This window comes from Ursus americanus, chromosome 24 (genome assembly GCF_024610735.1).
Source record: "Ursus americanus isolate L20-20 chromosome 24, mUrsAme1.1.p, whole genome shotgun sequence".
NCBI lineage: Eukaryota > Metazoa > Chordata > Mammalia > Carnivora > Ursidae > Ursus > Ursus americanus.
In genome coordinates, this window is record NC_142150.1 from 4,477,509 (window position 1) to 4,493,713 (window position 16,205).

The following is a 16,205-nucleotide window of genomic DNA, read 5'->3' on the forward strand; positions in this document are numbered from 1 at the left end:
CCAAAAAGGCCAGGTTAGTTTATTTTTTAATGGCTTTGTTGTCAAGAATTAGCACAGTTTGTCACTGTGCTAGCCTCACTAATCTCAGCAAAACACTAGGTTGGTGTGCTTTTGTCCCCTAATGAATGAGCAGTTGTTAATTTAGGGGGGAAAAAAAGACTATCAAGTTAAAAATAGAAGTATTTTTAAAATTCTAATATATTGATCATTGACAGGTCTTAATGTAACTATCTGGTTTCCTTTTTTATGCCAGGTGGAGCTACTAATGGTGACTATTACTTGTGCAACACTATCAGAAAGTTCAGTGTTTGCGAAAATCAGTTTATTCCACACATAACAGTCTGCAGTTGCTCTCAGTTTGTAGAGGATTTCTAGAAGTTACTTGAGGCTTGATTTTGATCTGTTGGTTTCTTTAGCTGATCCGTATCACTTTATAATAAAACTTAATTCATGTTAAGTAGTTCTCAGATTTTTTATTTTATACATGGGAAATTAGTGTTTAATGGTCTCCAGCATGGTGATGCTTTTCTTAAAATGTAGTGTCAAATTTATCTCTGTAGTTAAAATTTATTTTAAAAAGTCCTTTTGCTCATACAAAGCATAAAACTTTTAGTACACTTTGTTTCACAATTTTAGGATATACTGTGAGGATCCTTGGGGTCTGATTTTTTTTTTTAATAGACTGGAGGTTGTATTTTCATTTTCACGTCAAGTCTCTATGGGGCTAGTATCTTTGTTTGCTTAATTTTAAGCTCTGTTACCATGACAAAACTTATTTACTCAACTAATGCCTAGCAGTGTCAAACAGATACTGCTGGCAACTTGAATAATTTCTATCTGACCAATAAAACCCCAAATAAAAATGGTAAATTTTCATTTTAAATGCAAAAGAATAGTTTTGTTACTATACATTGATTTTAAAATCTTTCTTGGTTAATTACAATCTACTTTGATGCTTTTATGACAACTTTCTTTAATATCTTTATCTCCTAAATTTAACATTCAGTTGTAATATAAAGGCAGAGAAGGTCCCGGTAAATGTAGCTCTGTTAAAATTATTAACAATAATAACAGTAATTATTATTTAAAATTTCATCCATGTGAAGTTGTTTAATTTCACACAAGTGACAAGAAAATATTCTTAAATATACCTGTGCTGCTTTCCAACAGAGTCTTTTGTGTGTGAAATGTCTTCTATGCTTTGGAGATGTCACCGTTTGGCAGAATCAGAGTTCTTTGTTTCTGGTCTTGAATCTTTACCATGCTGGCAATGTGCTTGTTCATACTGAATCATCTATTTTTGATTATTAGTTTCAAAATTAGCTTGCAGTTGCTGTTTGCAAAAAGCTCTGTTGTTTAAAGAGTACTTTCACTGTGGCCTTCAAGTATGTCTTCCGTTTGAAGAGGCCAGATACATCAACTGAGATTAAGAAATAGGAAGTAGACGATAAAACCAAGGAAAATAAGGTTTAAGTCAGATGTAGAAAGTGGTAAGTGGATTTTTTTTTTTTTTTTTTTTTTTACAGATCTACCTCCTCCCACCCCCACCCATGATGAGTTGGTAGAATTATAAAAGGTAATCAGAGAGAGATGTTTCTATTTTCTTTGCAGAAAGCTTGTTTCACTTAAAACCAAATAGTTCCTTTTTTAAAATTTAAAAAAAAAATTTTTTTTTTTTTTAGTTTGAATGTCTGCCTATAAGTAGATTTTTTTTTAGTTGAATGAGGTTAGACACAGAGGTAAGAAAGACAAGGAAAATAGCTTAATTACTCTGGTCCTTGTTTTGTTTATCTGAAAAATGAGAATATTGGAATTCTTGACTTCTGAATTCCCTTCAGCTGAAATATACTCTCAATATTTATAATAGGATAGTAACATGATACAAATGGTTTTGAAGATTGATTCTATTATATAAAGTAGATGTAATTGTCAGAGAGTAAAACTGATTGGAGGTTGTTTTAAGTGATCCAGGCTTGATGTAATAAAAATGTAAAAAATATACTGATGACAGAAAATCAGAAATATCTAGATTGAATTAGATTGATATGAAGAAGAAGAGAGAGGAATGTTTTAAATGAGTAATTCATTCAACAAGTTATTTAATCTAAGTTTCATTATACATTAACAAAATACTGATCTCACAGGATGAATGTAAAGGTTGAATGTAATAATGTAGATAAAGCCCCCACCGGAGTGCCTACCATAACGGATATACATGTTTTCATTCCTTCTGTTGCAGATGGTTTGCCAGACCATATGATTTGCATATGATGCCTCTTGTCTTTTAACTAGGTTTTACTTTGTTTTAGTTGCAATGAGACAGAAATCCGAGGACACTGGAAGACTGAGACTGACGGACCATTTGTTCTCTCTCAAATGCATGACCCAAACAGTATTTAGATACTACCTACAGGGCTTCCCTCCCTCTGTCCAAAGGTGGATTGGACAGAACTCGTGTTTGAAAATGGGAAACTTCAACAGCCTGAATGGTCGTGGGCCCATAGCTGGCATTGATAGTTCTAATGATCAAAGACAGGGTAGGATGGGTAGATTGCGGAGAGGTAACAAAGCCTAGAGTTGAGCCCTTGAAAGGAATTTCTAGCTTTTTCCTCTTTTTTCTTTTCTTTTCTTTTTCTTTCTTTCTTTCTCTTTCTTTCTTTTCTTTCTTTCTCTTTTTCATTGTAAAGACTTAATTAATTAATTAATTAATTAATTAATTAATTTATTTGACACAGAGAGAGACAGCCAGTGAGAGAGGGAACACAAGCAGGGTGAGTGGGAGAGGGAGAAGGAGGCTCCCAGCAGAGCAGGGAGCCTGATGCGGGGCTCGATCTCAGGACTCCGGGATCACGCCCTGAGCCGGAGGCAGATGCTTAACGACTGAGCCACCCAGGCGCCCCCTTTCCTCTTTTTTCTAAAAGAGTATTCCGGTCTTCTTCAGTATTCCTCTTGAGGCCAGGGATTACACATTAATGATGAAATATAATCTCTGCCCTTGGTAAAATACCATTAGGACTCTCCATTGTATTATTTGGGGATACAAAGATTATGTGTCTCTGTAAACACATTAGACGAGACATAGAAACGAGCCAAAGAGCAGAATTTCTAAACAAAGGGACTTCCAGCAGATTTTGCATGTGTTATTTTTAAATTTTTCCTCAATACATATATGTAACTTTTACCAGTACTGTTTGTGTCTTGGTTGGCTCACCATTCTTAAGTTTAAACTATAATTTATCTGTGCCCAGATAAATTTTAAAGAGCAGCCAGAGAAGAAATACATGTTGTATTTGCTTTGTTAGTCAGAGGGTGTGCCTGTCTATAGGACCAGCTAGTTCCTTTTTTTTACTTGAACGTCTGTTAATTTGTGGATCTTTTAGTTGTCTGAGTTGTATAGAGTTGATTGGGAGGAAAAAAAAGCGACTGAGACTCCTCTGTTTGAGTCTTAAGTAGGTGGGAAGCAGTTTAGTATAGTGTCTGAGAGCCTGGGCTCTAGCATTCGTCTACCTGTTATTGAATGAAGAGATGAGGGTGTCTTTAGGTTTGGTTGTAAGACCACCGTCTTAGGTTGATCTCACATCCCCCCCAGAAGGCCTTTGTGATTGTCTTTCTAGACCCAGAATCAAGTTTGTAGCATATCTTTGTTATCGAAGTGAGGAGCCATTTTTTCTCTTTTGGTCTTGCTCATAAACCACACTTAGAATTCTAGGATATCTATTAGGATATTCCTTATGCAATCCTGAATTATTGACGTGTTTTAGTAAGGTTTTAAAAAATATTAGCTATTATTAATTTAATCCTCTTATTTGCTTAAATTATACCAAAAGTCACATTGTAACTTAAAAGGAAGACATTTTATTTATTCATGGTAGGGGGGAAATAGAAATTGTTTTCTTTAAAGGTTTACAATTCCATTTATTCCAGTTATATTTGGCACATTATCCCCAGAAAGTATATCCTTTGGTGTGAATGTAGAGTCCGTGTCAGGGGTGGAGGTAACATTTTGTTCACTCATAGGCTAGAGAAGGCAGTTGAGGCATGCACCGAGATAGACATCCAGAAAGGCACAAGAGGTCTGGAGGAGGAGCAGGCAGGTAAAACTTTGAAAACCTCTAGAGAGAATAAGAGATTAAGAACACTGGTAAAATAGAAGCTATTACATATTATAGTTAGAAAGTGGCTCTCTGTGCTTGAATTCCCTCAGCACACTAATTAGGCCATGGTATGTGGAACTGTTTTGTAACTTTTAAATGATGATGAAAAATTGTAAGGTTTTAAAAAAGACATTTTACTTAATTTCAGAACATCAAATGAGAAAAACAAAATAGTCTCCTAAGAGCTAATGAACAAAAATTTTAAGTGCTTATTAGTTTATCAGTAGGACGTAGAGATTTAAGTAATTGGTACTTTCACAGGTCAAAGCTCTGTGTATTTCAAACAGTGTATGACTTCAGTACTTTTGTGTTATACTCGCTCAACCTGTGTTTATTCCTGTCCCTTTAAATGTCTTTGTCTCAGATTTTTGTACTCTTGACAAGAAAAAAATGAAACTTGTATTTCAGGTGCTACTTTATAAAATCTGAATTATCAGTCCAGCTTCAGAAAATCACACCTTATAATACAGTATAATGCAATTTATTTCCTTTTGAACTTACTAAGAAAAAGGAAAGGGAAGTGAATTTTATTGGTACTCGCCTGGCGTGTTCAAGGACCAGTAAATAAACCAGTGTAGCTAGATCAGTGTTCTCTTAAGAGAGAATTATAGGGGAGGAATTGGAAACAACAGGCAAACATCACTCCTTTGAGGAATTTTGTTCTAAAGGGGAGCAGAGAAATGGGACAGTGGCTGGGTGCAAGTGTGATCCCAAGAAGGTATGTGTAGGTGAGCTGTGAGAAATTGCAGCACGTTTATAATCTAATAGGAATGATTTTGTAAAGAGAGAAAACGATGTTAGGAGAGAGGGAGAGAGTAGCTTGTGAATATCTTCAAGTAGGCAACATGGGACTGGATCTAGTATGTTTATGGAAAAACTGGTCATTGACTAGAGCTCAGAAAGTCCATCTGTAGTAACTGCATGAAACGCAGGGAACGTGGGATCAGATTTTAGAGGGTGACTTGATAAATAAAAACAAGGTCTTTGGGAAGGTTAAGATCTCATAAAAAGCATGAATAATTATCCTTTTAGCATTAGTGGAAAAGGAATAAAATTGGAAGGAGATAAAATTTGAGTTCACATTCTAGCTCTGTGATTTACCACCTGACATGTGAACTTAGTACAACGGCCCTGTACTGTTTAGGGGTGCAGAAGTAGAATTCATTTCAAGGTGGTTCAAATAAAAAGATTTTAATGACGAATTGACTTTGAGAGAATGAGCAGGGCTGAGAGACTGGACGAGAGATGGTTAGAGGCTAGCAACCCTAAAAAGCTGTTACGTCCCCTGTGGCTGCAGCCACAGGGGTGGGAATGGTGTTTTCAGAGTCACAGCTTCAGCTGGAAGGGAAAGCCATCTGGTCAGAGCTGTAGTCACGGGCGGAGGGGGGGGCCGGGGAGGGGGGTGCAGGGACACACCAGGAGAGACAATGGTGCATACGTAGGCAACAGAAAAGAAAGAACCTTGATTTCTCTTTCCTCTCAGATTCCAGTTTCCTGTTGGTGGGTCCCAGCCTAAGCAGAAAGCAGGGGAGCTTCGGTGAAGCAGAATATGGGGGTCAGCCTCTCTAGGATCGAGGGAAGGGCCAAGAAGGAGTCTGGGAGGCAAATGCAGAATTATTAGTATAATCACCAAGCCTCAACATCTCTGTATAGAAAATGGGGTGACTTGAAAAGCTGTTGTGATTTTACATGGCTGCCGAGGGCCTGGCACACTGCTAGCATATAACAGTGCTTAGTAAATGATAATGAGATGGTATGGCATCACGGTTAAGAATCCTTAAATCTTTGGAGTTAGAGCCCAATTTAGTTTCTGTCTCTGCCACTTACCGATCATGTAACTTTGGGCAGGTTCCTTAACGTTTCTTAGTCTCTGTTGTGTCATCTGTAAAATGGGTAAATAAGGCTTACCACAGAGAATTCTAGTAGAGAATAAAGGAGACAATATGTATTAAGTGTCTAACATAGTGCTGGTACATAGTATACAGTCTGAGTTACCATAATCATATTGTTTGTTGGACTAGTAGGAGCGGTATCCAAGTAATACTAGTCCTACCACCACCTTCCCAACATATACACACACACCTTTTTTCTGCTTCTCAGTTCTTCTCTCTGGGGCCCATCGTTGCCATGAGGGGTCAAGGATACTATCTTTGTGCTTTTAGACTGGTAGAAAGTACAGGTTAGTTAGTTTAACACTTTGGCTATCCATTTATGTTTTTGGTTTATGTTTAATAAACATAATCACAGAGTTAAATGGTTTCTTTTTGGGCCTACGTTGGAAGGCATAGAAATAGCAAAAGTTGGAAATACTGAAATTCAATCAGTTTCATTAGCATAGATTTATACACAAAGCTCAAGTAAAATGTCATTAAAAATATGAGAATAAAGGGTATTGTAACAGTTAATTCACAGCTGTACCATAATAAACATTTTTTAAATTTCACATAAATAATACAGTTCTGTGAGTTTGACTTGAAGGCACATATATGTTTTTCTTTTTTGACTACATAGGGAACAATGAAATAAAACCTCATTGACGTAATTGAACCTGATAACATCTCCTGGTTGTACTGCTGATGTTTCACTGTGGTATTGGTGGTTTTGTAGAGCTCTGTAAAGCATGTTGGACTTATAAACACATTCAAACAGAAACTTATCAGGATTCAACTTTTTAAACCACAAAGTTGAATTTATATGAAGGCATAGTTTTGGGTTCACTTTATCAAATCCACTAAAAAAATTCTTTTAGTAGTGTATACCTCATATGCTACTTAGAAAGAATGCTGTGTTTAAAATTAGTATTGAACAGATAACCACAGCCCGTGAAAATGTATCATAATTTCTGATACAGTTTTTGAGCTTAGAAGGAAACACAAATATTGGAAGCTCCTAAATCAGCAATTAAAATTTTATACTTTCGTTAAATGATGCCTTCTAATATAGTAGAACCATGTTCTGGAAACATACTACCTACTATAACTTCTTTTTTACTGTGATTAGAAATTTAGCTAATTTGAATTATTTATTTTTATATTTAAATTATTTACAGAATCTACTTTGGTATTGATACTAAAGTTTAGATGCCTAAAGTTTTGCTGACTTGGGAACAAGGTATATACAGGACATATACTGTTTGCTTTGAAGTAAGACTTTAAAAGAGCTGTGTGTATTATATTATATGGAAGGAGTGAATGTTTCCGCCAATTTTTCTTAAACTTTTAATATCCATGTACCACATACTATGTATTCAAGTATGCATGGTAGGCACCTGCCAATTTTAGATAAATGTATAAAAATGATTCATTATAATTTTTAAAAACTAAAAAAAATCCACAATATTTTTATATCAGTGAACATTGCAACATTAAGGGTATCTCTCTTGTTGCTCGCTGATGGTAAATAGGTTGTGTGATGTAGATTCATTCTATATCCAACAAATTCTTTTCTCTATTTCTCTTAAATTAGAAAAATCCAAGCAAAATCATAATTGGGCGATGAAAGGCAGCAAGTGTTTTTGGTTATCGGTTCTCAATAGTCAGATTCAGCATGGACCCCGCAGTTGTAAAGAGATTTCTCACTGAAGATTATTTTCGGAGTTGTGTCAGTTGCTAAGTTAATGGCCATTATCATACTTAAAAGCTTGGGAAATAGGGGCGCCTGGGTGGCTCGGTTGGTTAAGCACACGACTTTTGATTTCGCCTGGGGAACATGATCTCAGGGTCGTGGGACTGAGCCCCACATCGGGTTCCCTCTCCCTCTGTCCCTCCTCTCTCTCTCAAAAACAAGTAAATCTTTAAAAGCTTGAGAAGTAGGGGCGCCTGGGTGGCTCAGTCGTTAAGCGTCTGCCTTCAGCTCAGGGAGTGATCCCAGAGTCCTGGGATCGAGCCCCACATCAGGCTCCTCCGCTGGGAGCCTGCTTCTTCCTCTCCCACTCCCCCTGCCTGTGTTCCCTCTCTCTCTGGCTGTCTCTCTCTGTCAAATAAATAAATAAAATATTTAAAAAAAAATAAATAAAAGCTTGAGAAGTAGAAGTTCTGTGCATTTTATTGAAGAAAATGCTTCTATTGCATTTGCTATGTATGTTTATATCTTACATTTGTTTTTTAATATATTTTTATATTTGTTCCATTTTCCACAGCACACTGCAAGGATGTATATACTGTATGGCCAAAAATTGAGTGGTTACATTTATGCTATTTCTTTCACACTGAATTATGACCAGCATATGTGTTTCAACCACCAGCTGTTTTCTGTGAATACAGTAGTGTATAAACTTGCAGTGAGGAGATAGTCTCATTGTTTAGCAAGATTTCTCCTTGCTGTACAGATAACTGATTCTCCCAGAACTTATTCTAACACGCATTTCTCAGTTTCTGTCAGAGTTCACAAAATAATCATTCAATGCCGGGGGGTGGGGGTTCCACTTTTGTAGTATGGGTTTTTGGTGATAGACGCATAAAAACTTGTCTACCACCCTTCCTCATAAGTATTGCACATAACGAGAGTAGATTCAGACTTACCACAGGATTGCTTTTATCCAGCAATAAAGTAAAATATCTGCTGTATGCAAATGTGGCAGTAATTACTCTTTTGCATCATATTTCTTTTCAATTCTGTGATACCCCAAGGTGTCATATGGTACGTATATGTTGGAAATTATTTGATCTGTTCTCTCTTCCAGCATAATGCTTATCATCTGTGTGACTGGTTTTACAAGTCTCTCGGCAATAGTTTCTCATTTTTTTTTATACGCATTTGCAGTGAGGAGCATAGAATCTGGATGGTGCCTCTGTAATTTTTGTCTCTTCTGTTAAGAACAAATGTCTTCAGATTCATATAAGAAAGCATTATGTTCTTGTTCTAGAAAAATTCTATTGGTTTACCAAAAAGATTTTTATGTTTTGTTTGAATATGTCCTTAAAGTTTCTGTGGCTTCCTATTATCATTATTCGATAAAGTTTCAAAGTGGAAAATATGGGTAAATGAATTACAAGTCTAAAAATATTTAGCTTTTTAGATAGTTGTGTGTGCTAAAATATTTTCATTTTTGTGGGTTGGTGTGGTATTTGCATTAGATTTGTATTCCATTTGCATTAGAGTCTTGTTCTTGTTTTGTTTTGTTTTAAGATTTTATTTATTCATTTGAGAGACAGAGCACAAGCAGGGGGAGAGGCAGAGGGAAAGAGAGAAGCAGTTGACTCCCTGCTGAGTCGGGAGGACCTGGAGAGCAGGATGTGAGCGGAAGGCAGACACGCCCAACCATCGGAGCCACCCACGCGCCCCTAGAGTCTTGTTCTTGACCTACACTTAGCATTTATTCTGAGTTATTTATGTTTCTTTTTTTATCAACACCTTAAGCTTTAGGAAACCAGCTTTGAGCCATTTCTTTTTTTGATTGGAGACAGTGCAACACAATGAAAAGAATTTAATAGATGTAAATAATAATATTCCAATGACATAAAAATACTTCAGATAAGATGGTTTGTAAAGAACAACATAGGCCCTTAGGGCACCTGCCCAGCTTTTAAAAATATAATAGTTATTACAATGAAGATGATGAGATTTCTATGGAAATAAGAATTAATCTTATATTTCATAATTTTGAAATATATGTAAACTACATAGATTCCTTTTTTCCCTCTAAATATTCCAGACCACTGATGAACAAGTGATTTATAGATCATAATCTGATAAATAATGGCTAATACGCCATTACTGTTCCCTACTTTAGATTTTATCTGAGTCCTAATATTATACAGCCATTGAGCAGTATTTTCCGTAAGGATTTTGTTATTTTGAATATCTCTCCATCTATCCTGTGTTATTAGTTCGCCTACTGTCCTGGATCATTCCTATCAGGTACAGACAAGCTCTAGAACGTAGAGCTTTTGTTGACCATGTCAGCAACAACAAGAAGTGTTATCCCCACATTCTTTTCCAACTACTGTCTCTTTTCATTCTTGCCATTTACAGCACAATTTCTTAAGTTTTCACTAGCCACTCTTCACTTCTTTACCTTTCTAAATTCTTAATTTTTAGTTAAAGCTTAATAAATACTTATAAAATATGCAGTCTAGACGAAGGATAACAAACACCATCTACTCTCCATTACCATTAATTTTGAACATTACCCGTCACTTTGAAGTTCCCTATATGCCACTCCCAGATCCAGTTTCTTCTCTTCTCCCTTAGGGACAGTCACCATCATGAATTTCTTACAGTTTCCCATATGTTTATATTTCTAAAAAAGTGTATTTCAGTATAGTTTGCATGTATGAAATTATACTGTGTGTATTCTTCTGTGACTTTCCTTATTCAATCTTGTGTTTCTGGGATTTATTTATATAGTACGTAACTGCACTTCATTTATTTTCACTGTTGTATTCCATGGTGTGAATATACCCAAATTTCTCCATTTTGTTATAGATAGATATTTGGGTTATATCTAGTTTTCTCGCTACCCCAACAGTGCAGTTACGCGCATTTAGGTTAAACTGTATAGCAAAGTTCAAGTTTTGGAAAGGTTTTTCTCCTAATTTGTTGTGGATTCATGCTTTTGTAAAATACACTAAAAATGTTTTGGCAATGTTAAATTGCTATAAAAATTTCTAAACATGGTACTCTTAATTTCTTTTTTTATCTTCTCTTACTGTGGCTCGCACTTGGAATAACGCTGCCTTAACATATTCCAAGCCGCAGAATTCCTGGCTCATACATCTTCTACTACTTGTGCAAAAATTTTGTGTTCTCAAAATCACTAATCGCTGGTTGTTCAGATTAAACAGAAGATGGTCTACTAGCAGTTTGTGACTTTCACTGTATCTTTTCTCAGTTGCTAACATGCAGGGGATTTCAAAGACCTCCAAGAGCGGTTAGAATAGGGTGTGTCACCTCTCGTGTTACCACTGCAGCTTCTGAGTGCGCATCCTCAACGCGGTCTCTCAGAATATAGGCTAATGGTGCTTTTATAAGCAACTTTATATCAGTATTTATATCAGTATTTCTCAACCTTATTTTTATTATCATTCTGCTCCTTCCCCCCCCCCCAATCATTCCTCCCCTCCTGTAAAATTTCAGAACTGTAGATTGACAGCCTGTCTGTTTATGTACTGTGGCATTTGGAGGACTACAAACATTTTATTATTTTTAAGATTTTTTTGGTGGGGGGGGTCTCCTAAGAACCAGTTTTCGCCTGCTTGGGAGTGATAGGACTACCTTAAGAATGCATGGTATGAACACAGATACAGTTTGGGCATCAGAGTACAAGCATTTACAAAGATAGTATTTATTTAATTATCATCAGGTGAATGAAGTGGGGAGCAAGGAAGACTCAGTGTTAAGAAACTGTCCTAATGAAAGTGTGCTTGATATAGCAAAAGCTTCTACTTCGACTCCTGAATTGGGAGAGTGAGGAATGAGCATTTGTCATTGATGGCATGCTTTGTAGAAGAAATGTGGAAGTATGGATTGGAGCACGGTACAGTTAGGCAAGTTTGTAGATTCAGAATGCAAATTAGTGAATTGATGCCTATCTCCTAGGTAATTTTTGGTGACCCATCATGAGGTTCTGACTTCACGCCTATCTATTCTGTGCTTTTATTGGTGACTTAAGAAAACCTCAGATGTTTATAAGTGATGAGAGGAATGGTGAATAGGCTAGTCGACATCCTCAATCTCAAAAGAAAACTTCGACAGGCTAAATAAGGACAGAAGTAAAGTTGCAGCTGGGTCTAAAATACCAATTGTAGGGGCACCTGGGTGGCTCAGTCAGTTAAGTGTCAGCCTTCAGCTCAGGTCATGATCCCGGGGTCCTGGGACCAAGCCCTGTGTAGGACTCCCTGCTCAGCAGGGAGTCTGCTTCTCACTATCCCTCAAATAAATAAATAAATACATACATAAATACTTAAAAAAATTGTATGAGAGTAGCATGGACAAAGTGAGCATAGCAATACCAAGTATAAAAGAAACTTAGGGATTTAAGTTACATTACTCTTTAAAAAAAAAAAGATTTATTTTTTTTAGAGAGGGAGAGAGAATGGGGGGGGTAATGGTAGGGGGAGAGGGACAAGCAGACTCCTGGTTTAACTCAGAGTCCCACGCAGGGCTCAATCCCAGGATCTTGAGATGTTGACCTGAGCTGAAATCAGCGGTCGGCTGCTTAACCAACTGAGCCACGCAGGCGCCCCCAAGTTATGTTACTCTTAATATGAGTGTTCTGAGAAAGTAATTAACATCTTAAACTGCATTAATTAATGTCTCTAGAATCTAGAATGTATGCTGGTCAAATCACAACCTGAAATAATTATGTCAGGATCACACTTAAGGCCATAGAAAACACTGAGTAAATTTCAAGAGTCAGTACTACTAGTGTTCGTGAAGTACTTTGCATGTAGTTACACCATAGCCATTCTGTGAGTACTGGTCCATGGATTTTAGATGTAGTTATAGTATGTCTGGATATTCGTTGGGAAGAAATAGGTTTCTTTTCACTGGCAAGAGATGACCTTCTGCAAGGATGTTGACAAGGAGATGGTGATAAAGACAACTGACAATTTTTTGAAGGATTAAGGGTGGGTATATCATCTAAAATAGGGGTCAGCAAGCTGTAGCCCACCAACCAAATCCAGCCAGCAGCCTGTTTTGGTTCGGCTCTCCAGCTAAGAATGTTTTCGCATTTTAAAGCATTGTAAAACAAACAAGAAAAGATTATGTCGCAGTGACCTTAGGTGGCTTGCAAAGCCTAAAATATTTACTATCTGTCCCTCTACAGAAAAAAAAATGCGAACTCCTTATAAAATATTGGACCAGTGATACAGTGGGTAACACTTCAAGATCTTTTACAGACAGGAGACAGAAGACCAAGGATAAAAAACAACACGAATAGTTCACTATTCGGGTGCGCCTGGGTGGCTCAGGTTGTGAGTTGGAGCCCCCCGTTGGGGGTAGAATTTACTTGGAAAAAAAAATAATAGTTCAGTATATAAAAATCAGGTGATTGTGTTACAAATTAACTAGGTTTAAATTTGAGACTAGGGTTCAAAGCTATGTAGAAAATTGCAATTATAATTTATGTTGGCAGAAGGAGACCTATTAAGAGAAATTTAGGATTAATTATAGATAGCAGTTGTAGATGGCTAAATTAAAGCTAATGTTTTCTCCTTGAGCATAGTGACTATTGGAAGGAGAAGCAGCCAGAAAGCTTGCTGGGAAGAAAAAGGACAGGAAAATACTAGTCTTGGACTAAGACGTTATCACTGATAGCTTATAAAGGAGATAAACAGGAAAACCATCACTAATTATCTGCGTATCAAAAAGGGTTGAGTGTTGCTTTTTATAATCCATTACTTTATACTTAATCTAACCTCAAGGACAAGCTTTTTAAACTGCTTTTGCCAGAACTGCCTTATTAGTAAGGAAATAGCACCACCCATTGACCCTGGTGTAGAATGATGACTGATGATCCTTTGAGGATGGGAGGGGGGGAGGGAGAGTGTCTGGTGATTTGTAATTTTTCTTGTTAACGGGGTGTTATTTTGATTTATATTTTCCTTTTTGTGGTAATGGATTTTTTGAAGGTGAATATAATTTATTATAGTGACTTTATTCTGACAATTTTCTTGATTTCCCAATCACAGAGTGTATAATTTATGGAATATTCTTTCTGTAGATAATTTTATTCTCACATTCCCAGTTGCTCTCCCAAACTGTAAGCTATCTTAGGTATCTGTAATTGAAGATGTTCCATTTTGTCTTTACATATATTTGTTTATTTCTGGTTTGTAACTAAGTGTTTTTGTTTTTGTTTTCCAGATGATTCTTTGGGATTGGGACTTAAAGCAATGGTATAAACCTCATTATCAGGTAAATATAGTAAATATCACTAATAATGTCTGTAATGAAACTTTTTTTTTAATTGAAGTATAGTTGACACATAATGTTAGTCTCAGGTATATTGTAATGAAACTTTTAACATTTTGTTATTTTTTGTTTTTTAAAAGATTCTATTTATTTATTTATTTATTTATTTATTTATTTATTTATTTATTTATTTATTTGAGAGAACACGATGGGGGGTGGAGGGCACAGGGGAAGGGAGCAGCAGGCTCCCTACTGAGCAGGGAGCCCAATATGGGGCTTGGTTCCAGGACCCTGGGATCATGACCTGAGTCTAAGGCAGATGCTTAACCAACTGAGCCACCCAGGCGCCCTGAAACTTTTGACATTTTAAAAAAGTTACTTTCATAAGATTTCTGTGTCATAAGATTTTCTTTAACTGAACTAAAATAAAGAGAACTTTCATTTAGGTGATTTAAAAAAAAATACATTTCAATCATGAGAGGAAAAAGAAAATGATACGAAACCATACTTGTTTAAGAATTATTTTTTAAATGTTGCTAATATAATCTGGGCTCAGAATAAACTAATAATTCTATATTAAGGGTGGGATTTTTTTTCCTGATTGTGAGCAACTGCTTCAGAGAGGGGAAAATAGATTGAATGCCATATATGAGAAAAGGCAAAACAATTGGCAGAATATTTTATTAGGGAAACTAAAACACAGTTTTTGGTTAAAAAAATTTTTTTTAAGTTTTTGGTAAACTTTTAATTAAATTATACATACAGAAAAGTGCACAGCTTGATAAATTTTCACAAACTAAACATTCCACATAACTAATACCCGTTTCAAGAGATAGAACTTCACCACTATTGCAGAAGCCTCACTTGTGTACCATTCTCATTATTGACTGTATCCCCAAGGATAATGTCTGTCCTGACTTCCACCAATTAAACTGGTTTATTAATGAACTTTATATATATAAATGGAATCATATAATATATACTTTGAAGCTTTTTTGATCACTTAAGTAGTATATATTCATATCAGAAGAATTGAAAATATAAGTATATGAGAAAAATCACTCCTAAATATCAAGCAATAACTGTTAATTATGTTAACTTTTGATGTATATCTTTATAGATCTTTTCTCACCGTATTGAAATGTGTTTGTGTATTTTGTTTTACAAAAATAGAATGTTATAATAATGATAAATTATATAAAATATATGTAACATATTAACAAAATAAATAAAAACATATAACTATAATTATATATAATATAAAATATAATCATATTTATTGTAATTGTGTTATGCTGGTTTGAAACCTGATAGTTTTCACACTAATAGATAAACATTAATAAATGTCAAATCTCTGTCCTTTATATTTACAGAAACAGTACCCCTGTTTATTAGATTTAGTTAGTTCTCTCTATCCCAATTTTTGAAAAATGATTATTCCTTTCAGTGGGTTTTATTTTTAAGGTGTGAATGGAAGAGCCACAACACCCCATAAGAAGAAAATATTCTCTGGGTTTTGGTGAATAAAAAACATAACTATTATGGTCAGATAAAATCAAGAAGGCCACTTCTGACCCAAAAAAGCCTGGTTCTTTGACCTACACAAGGGCTTTCTCATCAGTCATACTCACCAAGATCCTCACTTTCCAATTAAAAGAGTATTTAAATTACTAGTAAAATCTAAAGATAAATAAGCAGTAATGGTTAAGAGCATAGACCAGTAGTCAGACAGACTGATATGTGGTATTAGGCATCTATCTCCCTTTTTCCTCCCTCTCTTCATTTACCTCTTTCTTTCTTTCTTTCTTTCTTTCTTTCTTTCTTTCTTTCCTTCCTTCCTTCCTTCCTTCCTTCCTTCCTTCTTTCTTTTCATTTATTTGAGTGAGAGAGAGCGAGAAAGTGCGTGCTCATGCGTGCAGGGTGGGGTTGGGGGTGCAGAGGGAGATGGAGAGAGAAACTCAAGCAGACTCATCACTTAGCACAGAGCCTGCCGCGGGACTCGATCCCACGACCCCAAGATCACAACCTGAGCCAAAACCAAGAGTCAGAAGCTTAACTGCCTACACTACCCAGGCACCCCTCCTTTTTGTCTTTCTAATTATCCCTTTAAAAATTTTTTTAATGTAACATTCATATATAAAAATGAGTAAATCATAAGTGTACAACTTGATGAATTTTCTCAAAGTGATTATA

At 35.9% G+C, this 16,205-nt stretch overlaps 1 protein-coding gene across 3 annotated transcripts in view; it reads left to right on the forward strand.

Annotated features, from left to right (window-relative positions):
• PDE3B (phosphodiesterase 3B) overlaps nucleotides 1–16,205 on the forward strand; it is a 171,245-nt gene that overhangs the window by 84,992 nt on the left and 70,048 nt on the right. For all 3 annotated transcript variants that reach the window (XM_045796544.2, XM_045796546.2, XM_045796547.2), the window contains exon 2: nucleotides 13,965–14,015. In XM_045796544.2, the coding sequence (XP_045652500.2) occupies nucleotides 13,965–14,015 (51 nt within the window). The remainder of the gene's footprint in view (nucleotides 1–13,964; nucleotides 14,016–16,205) is intronic.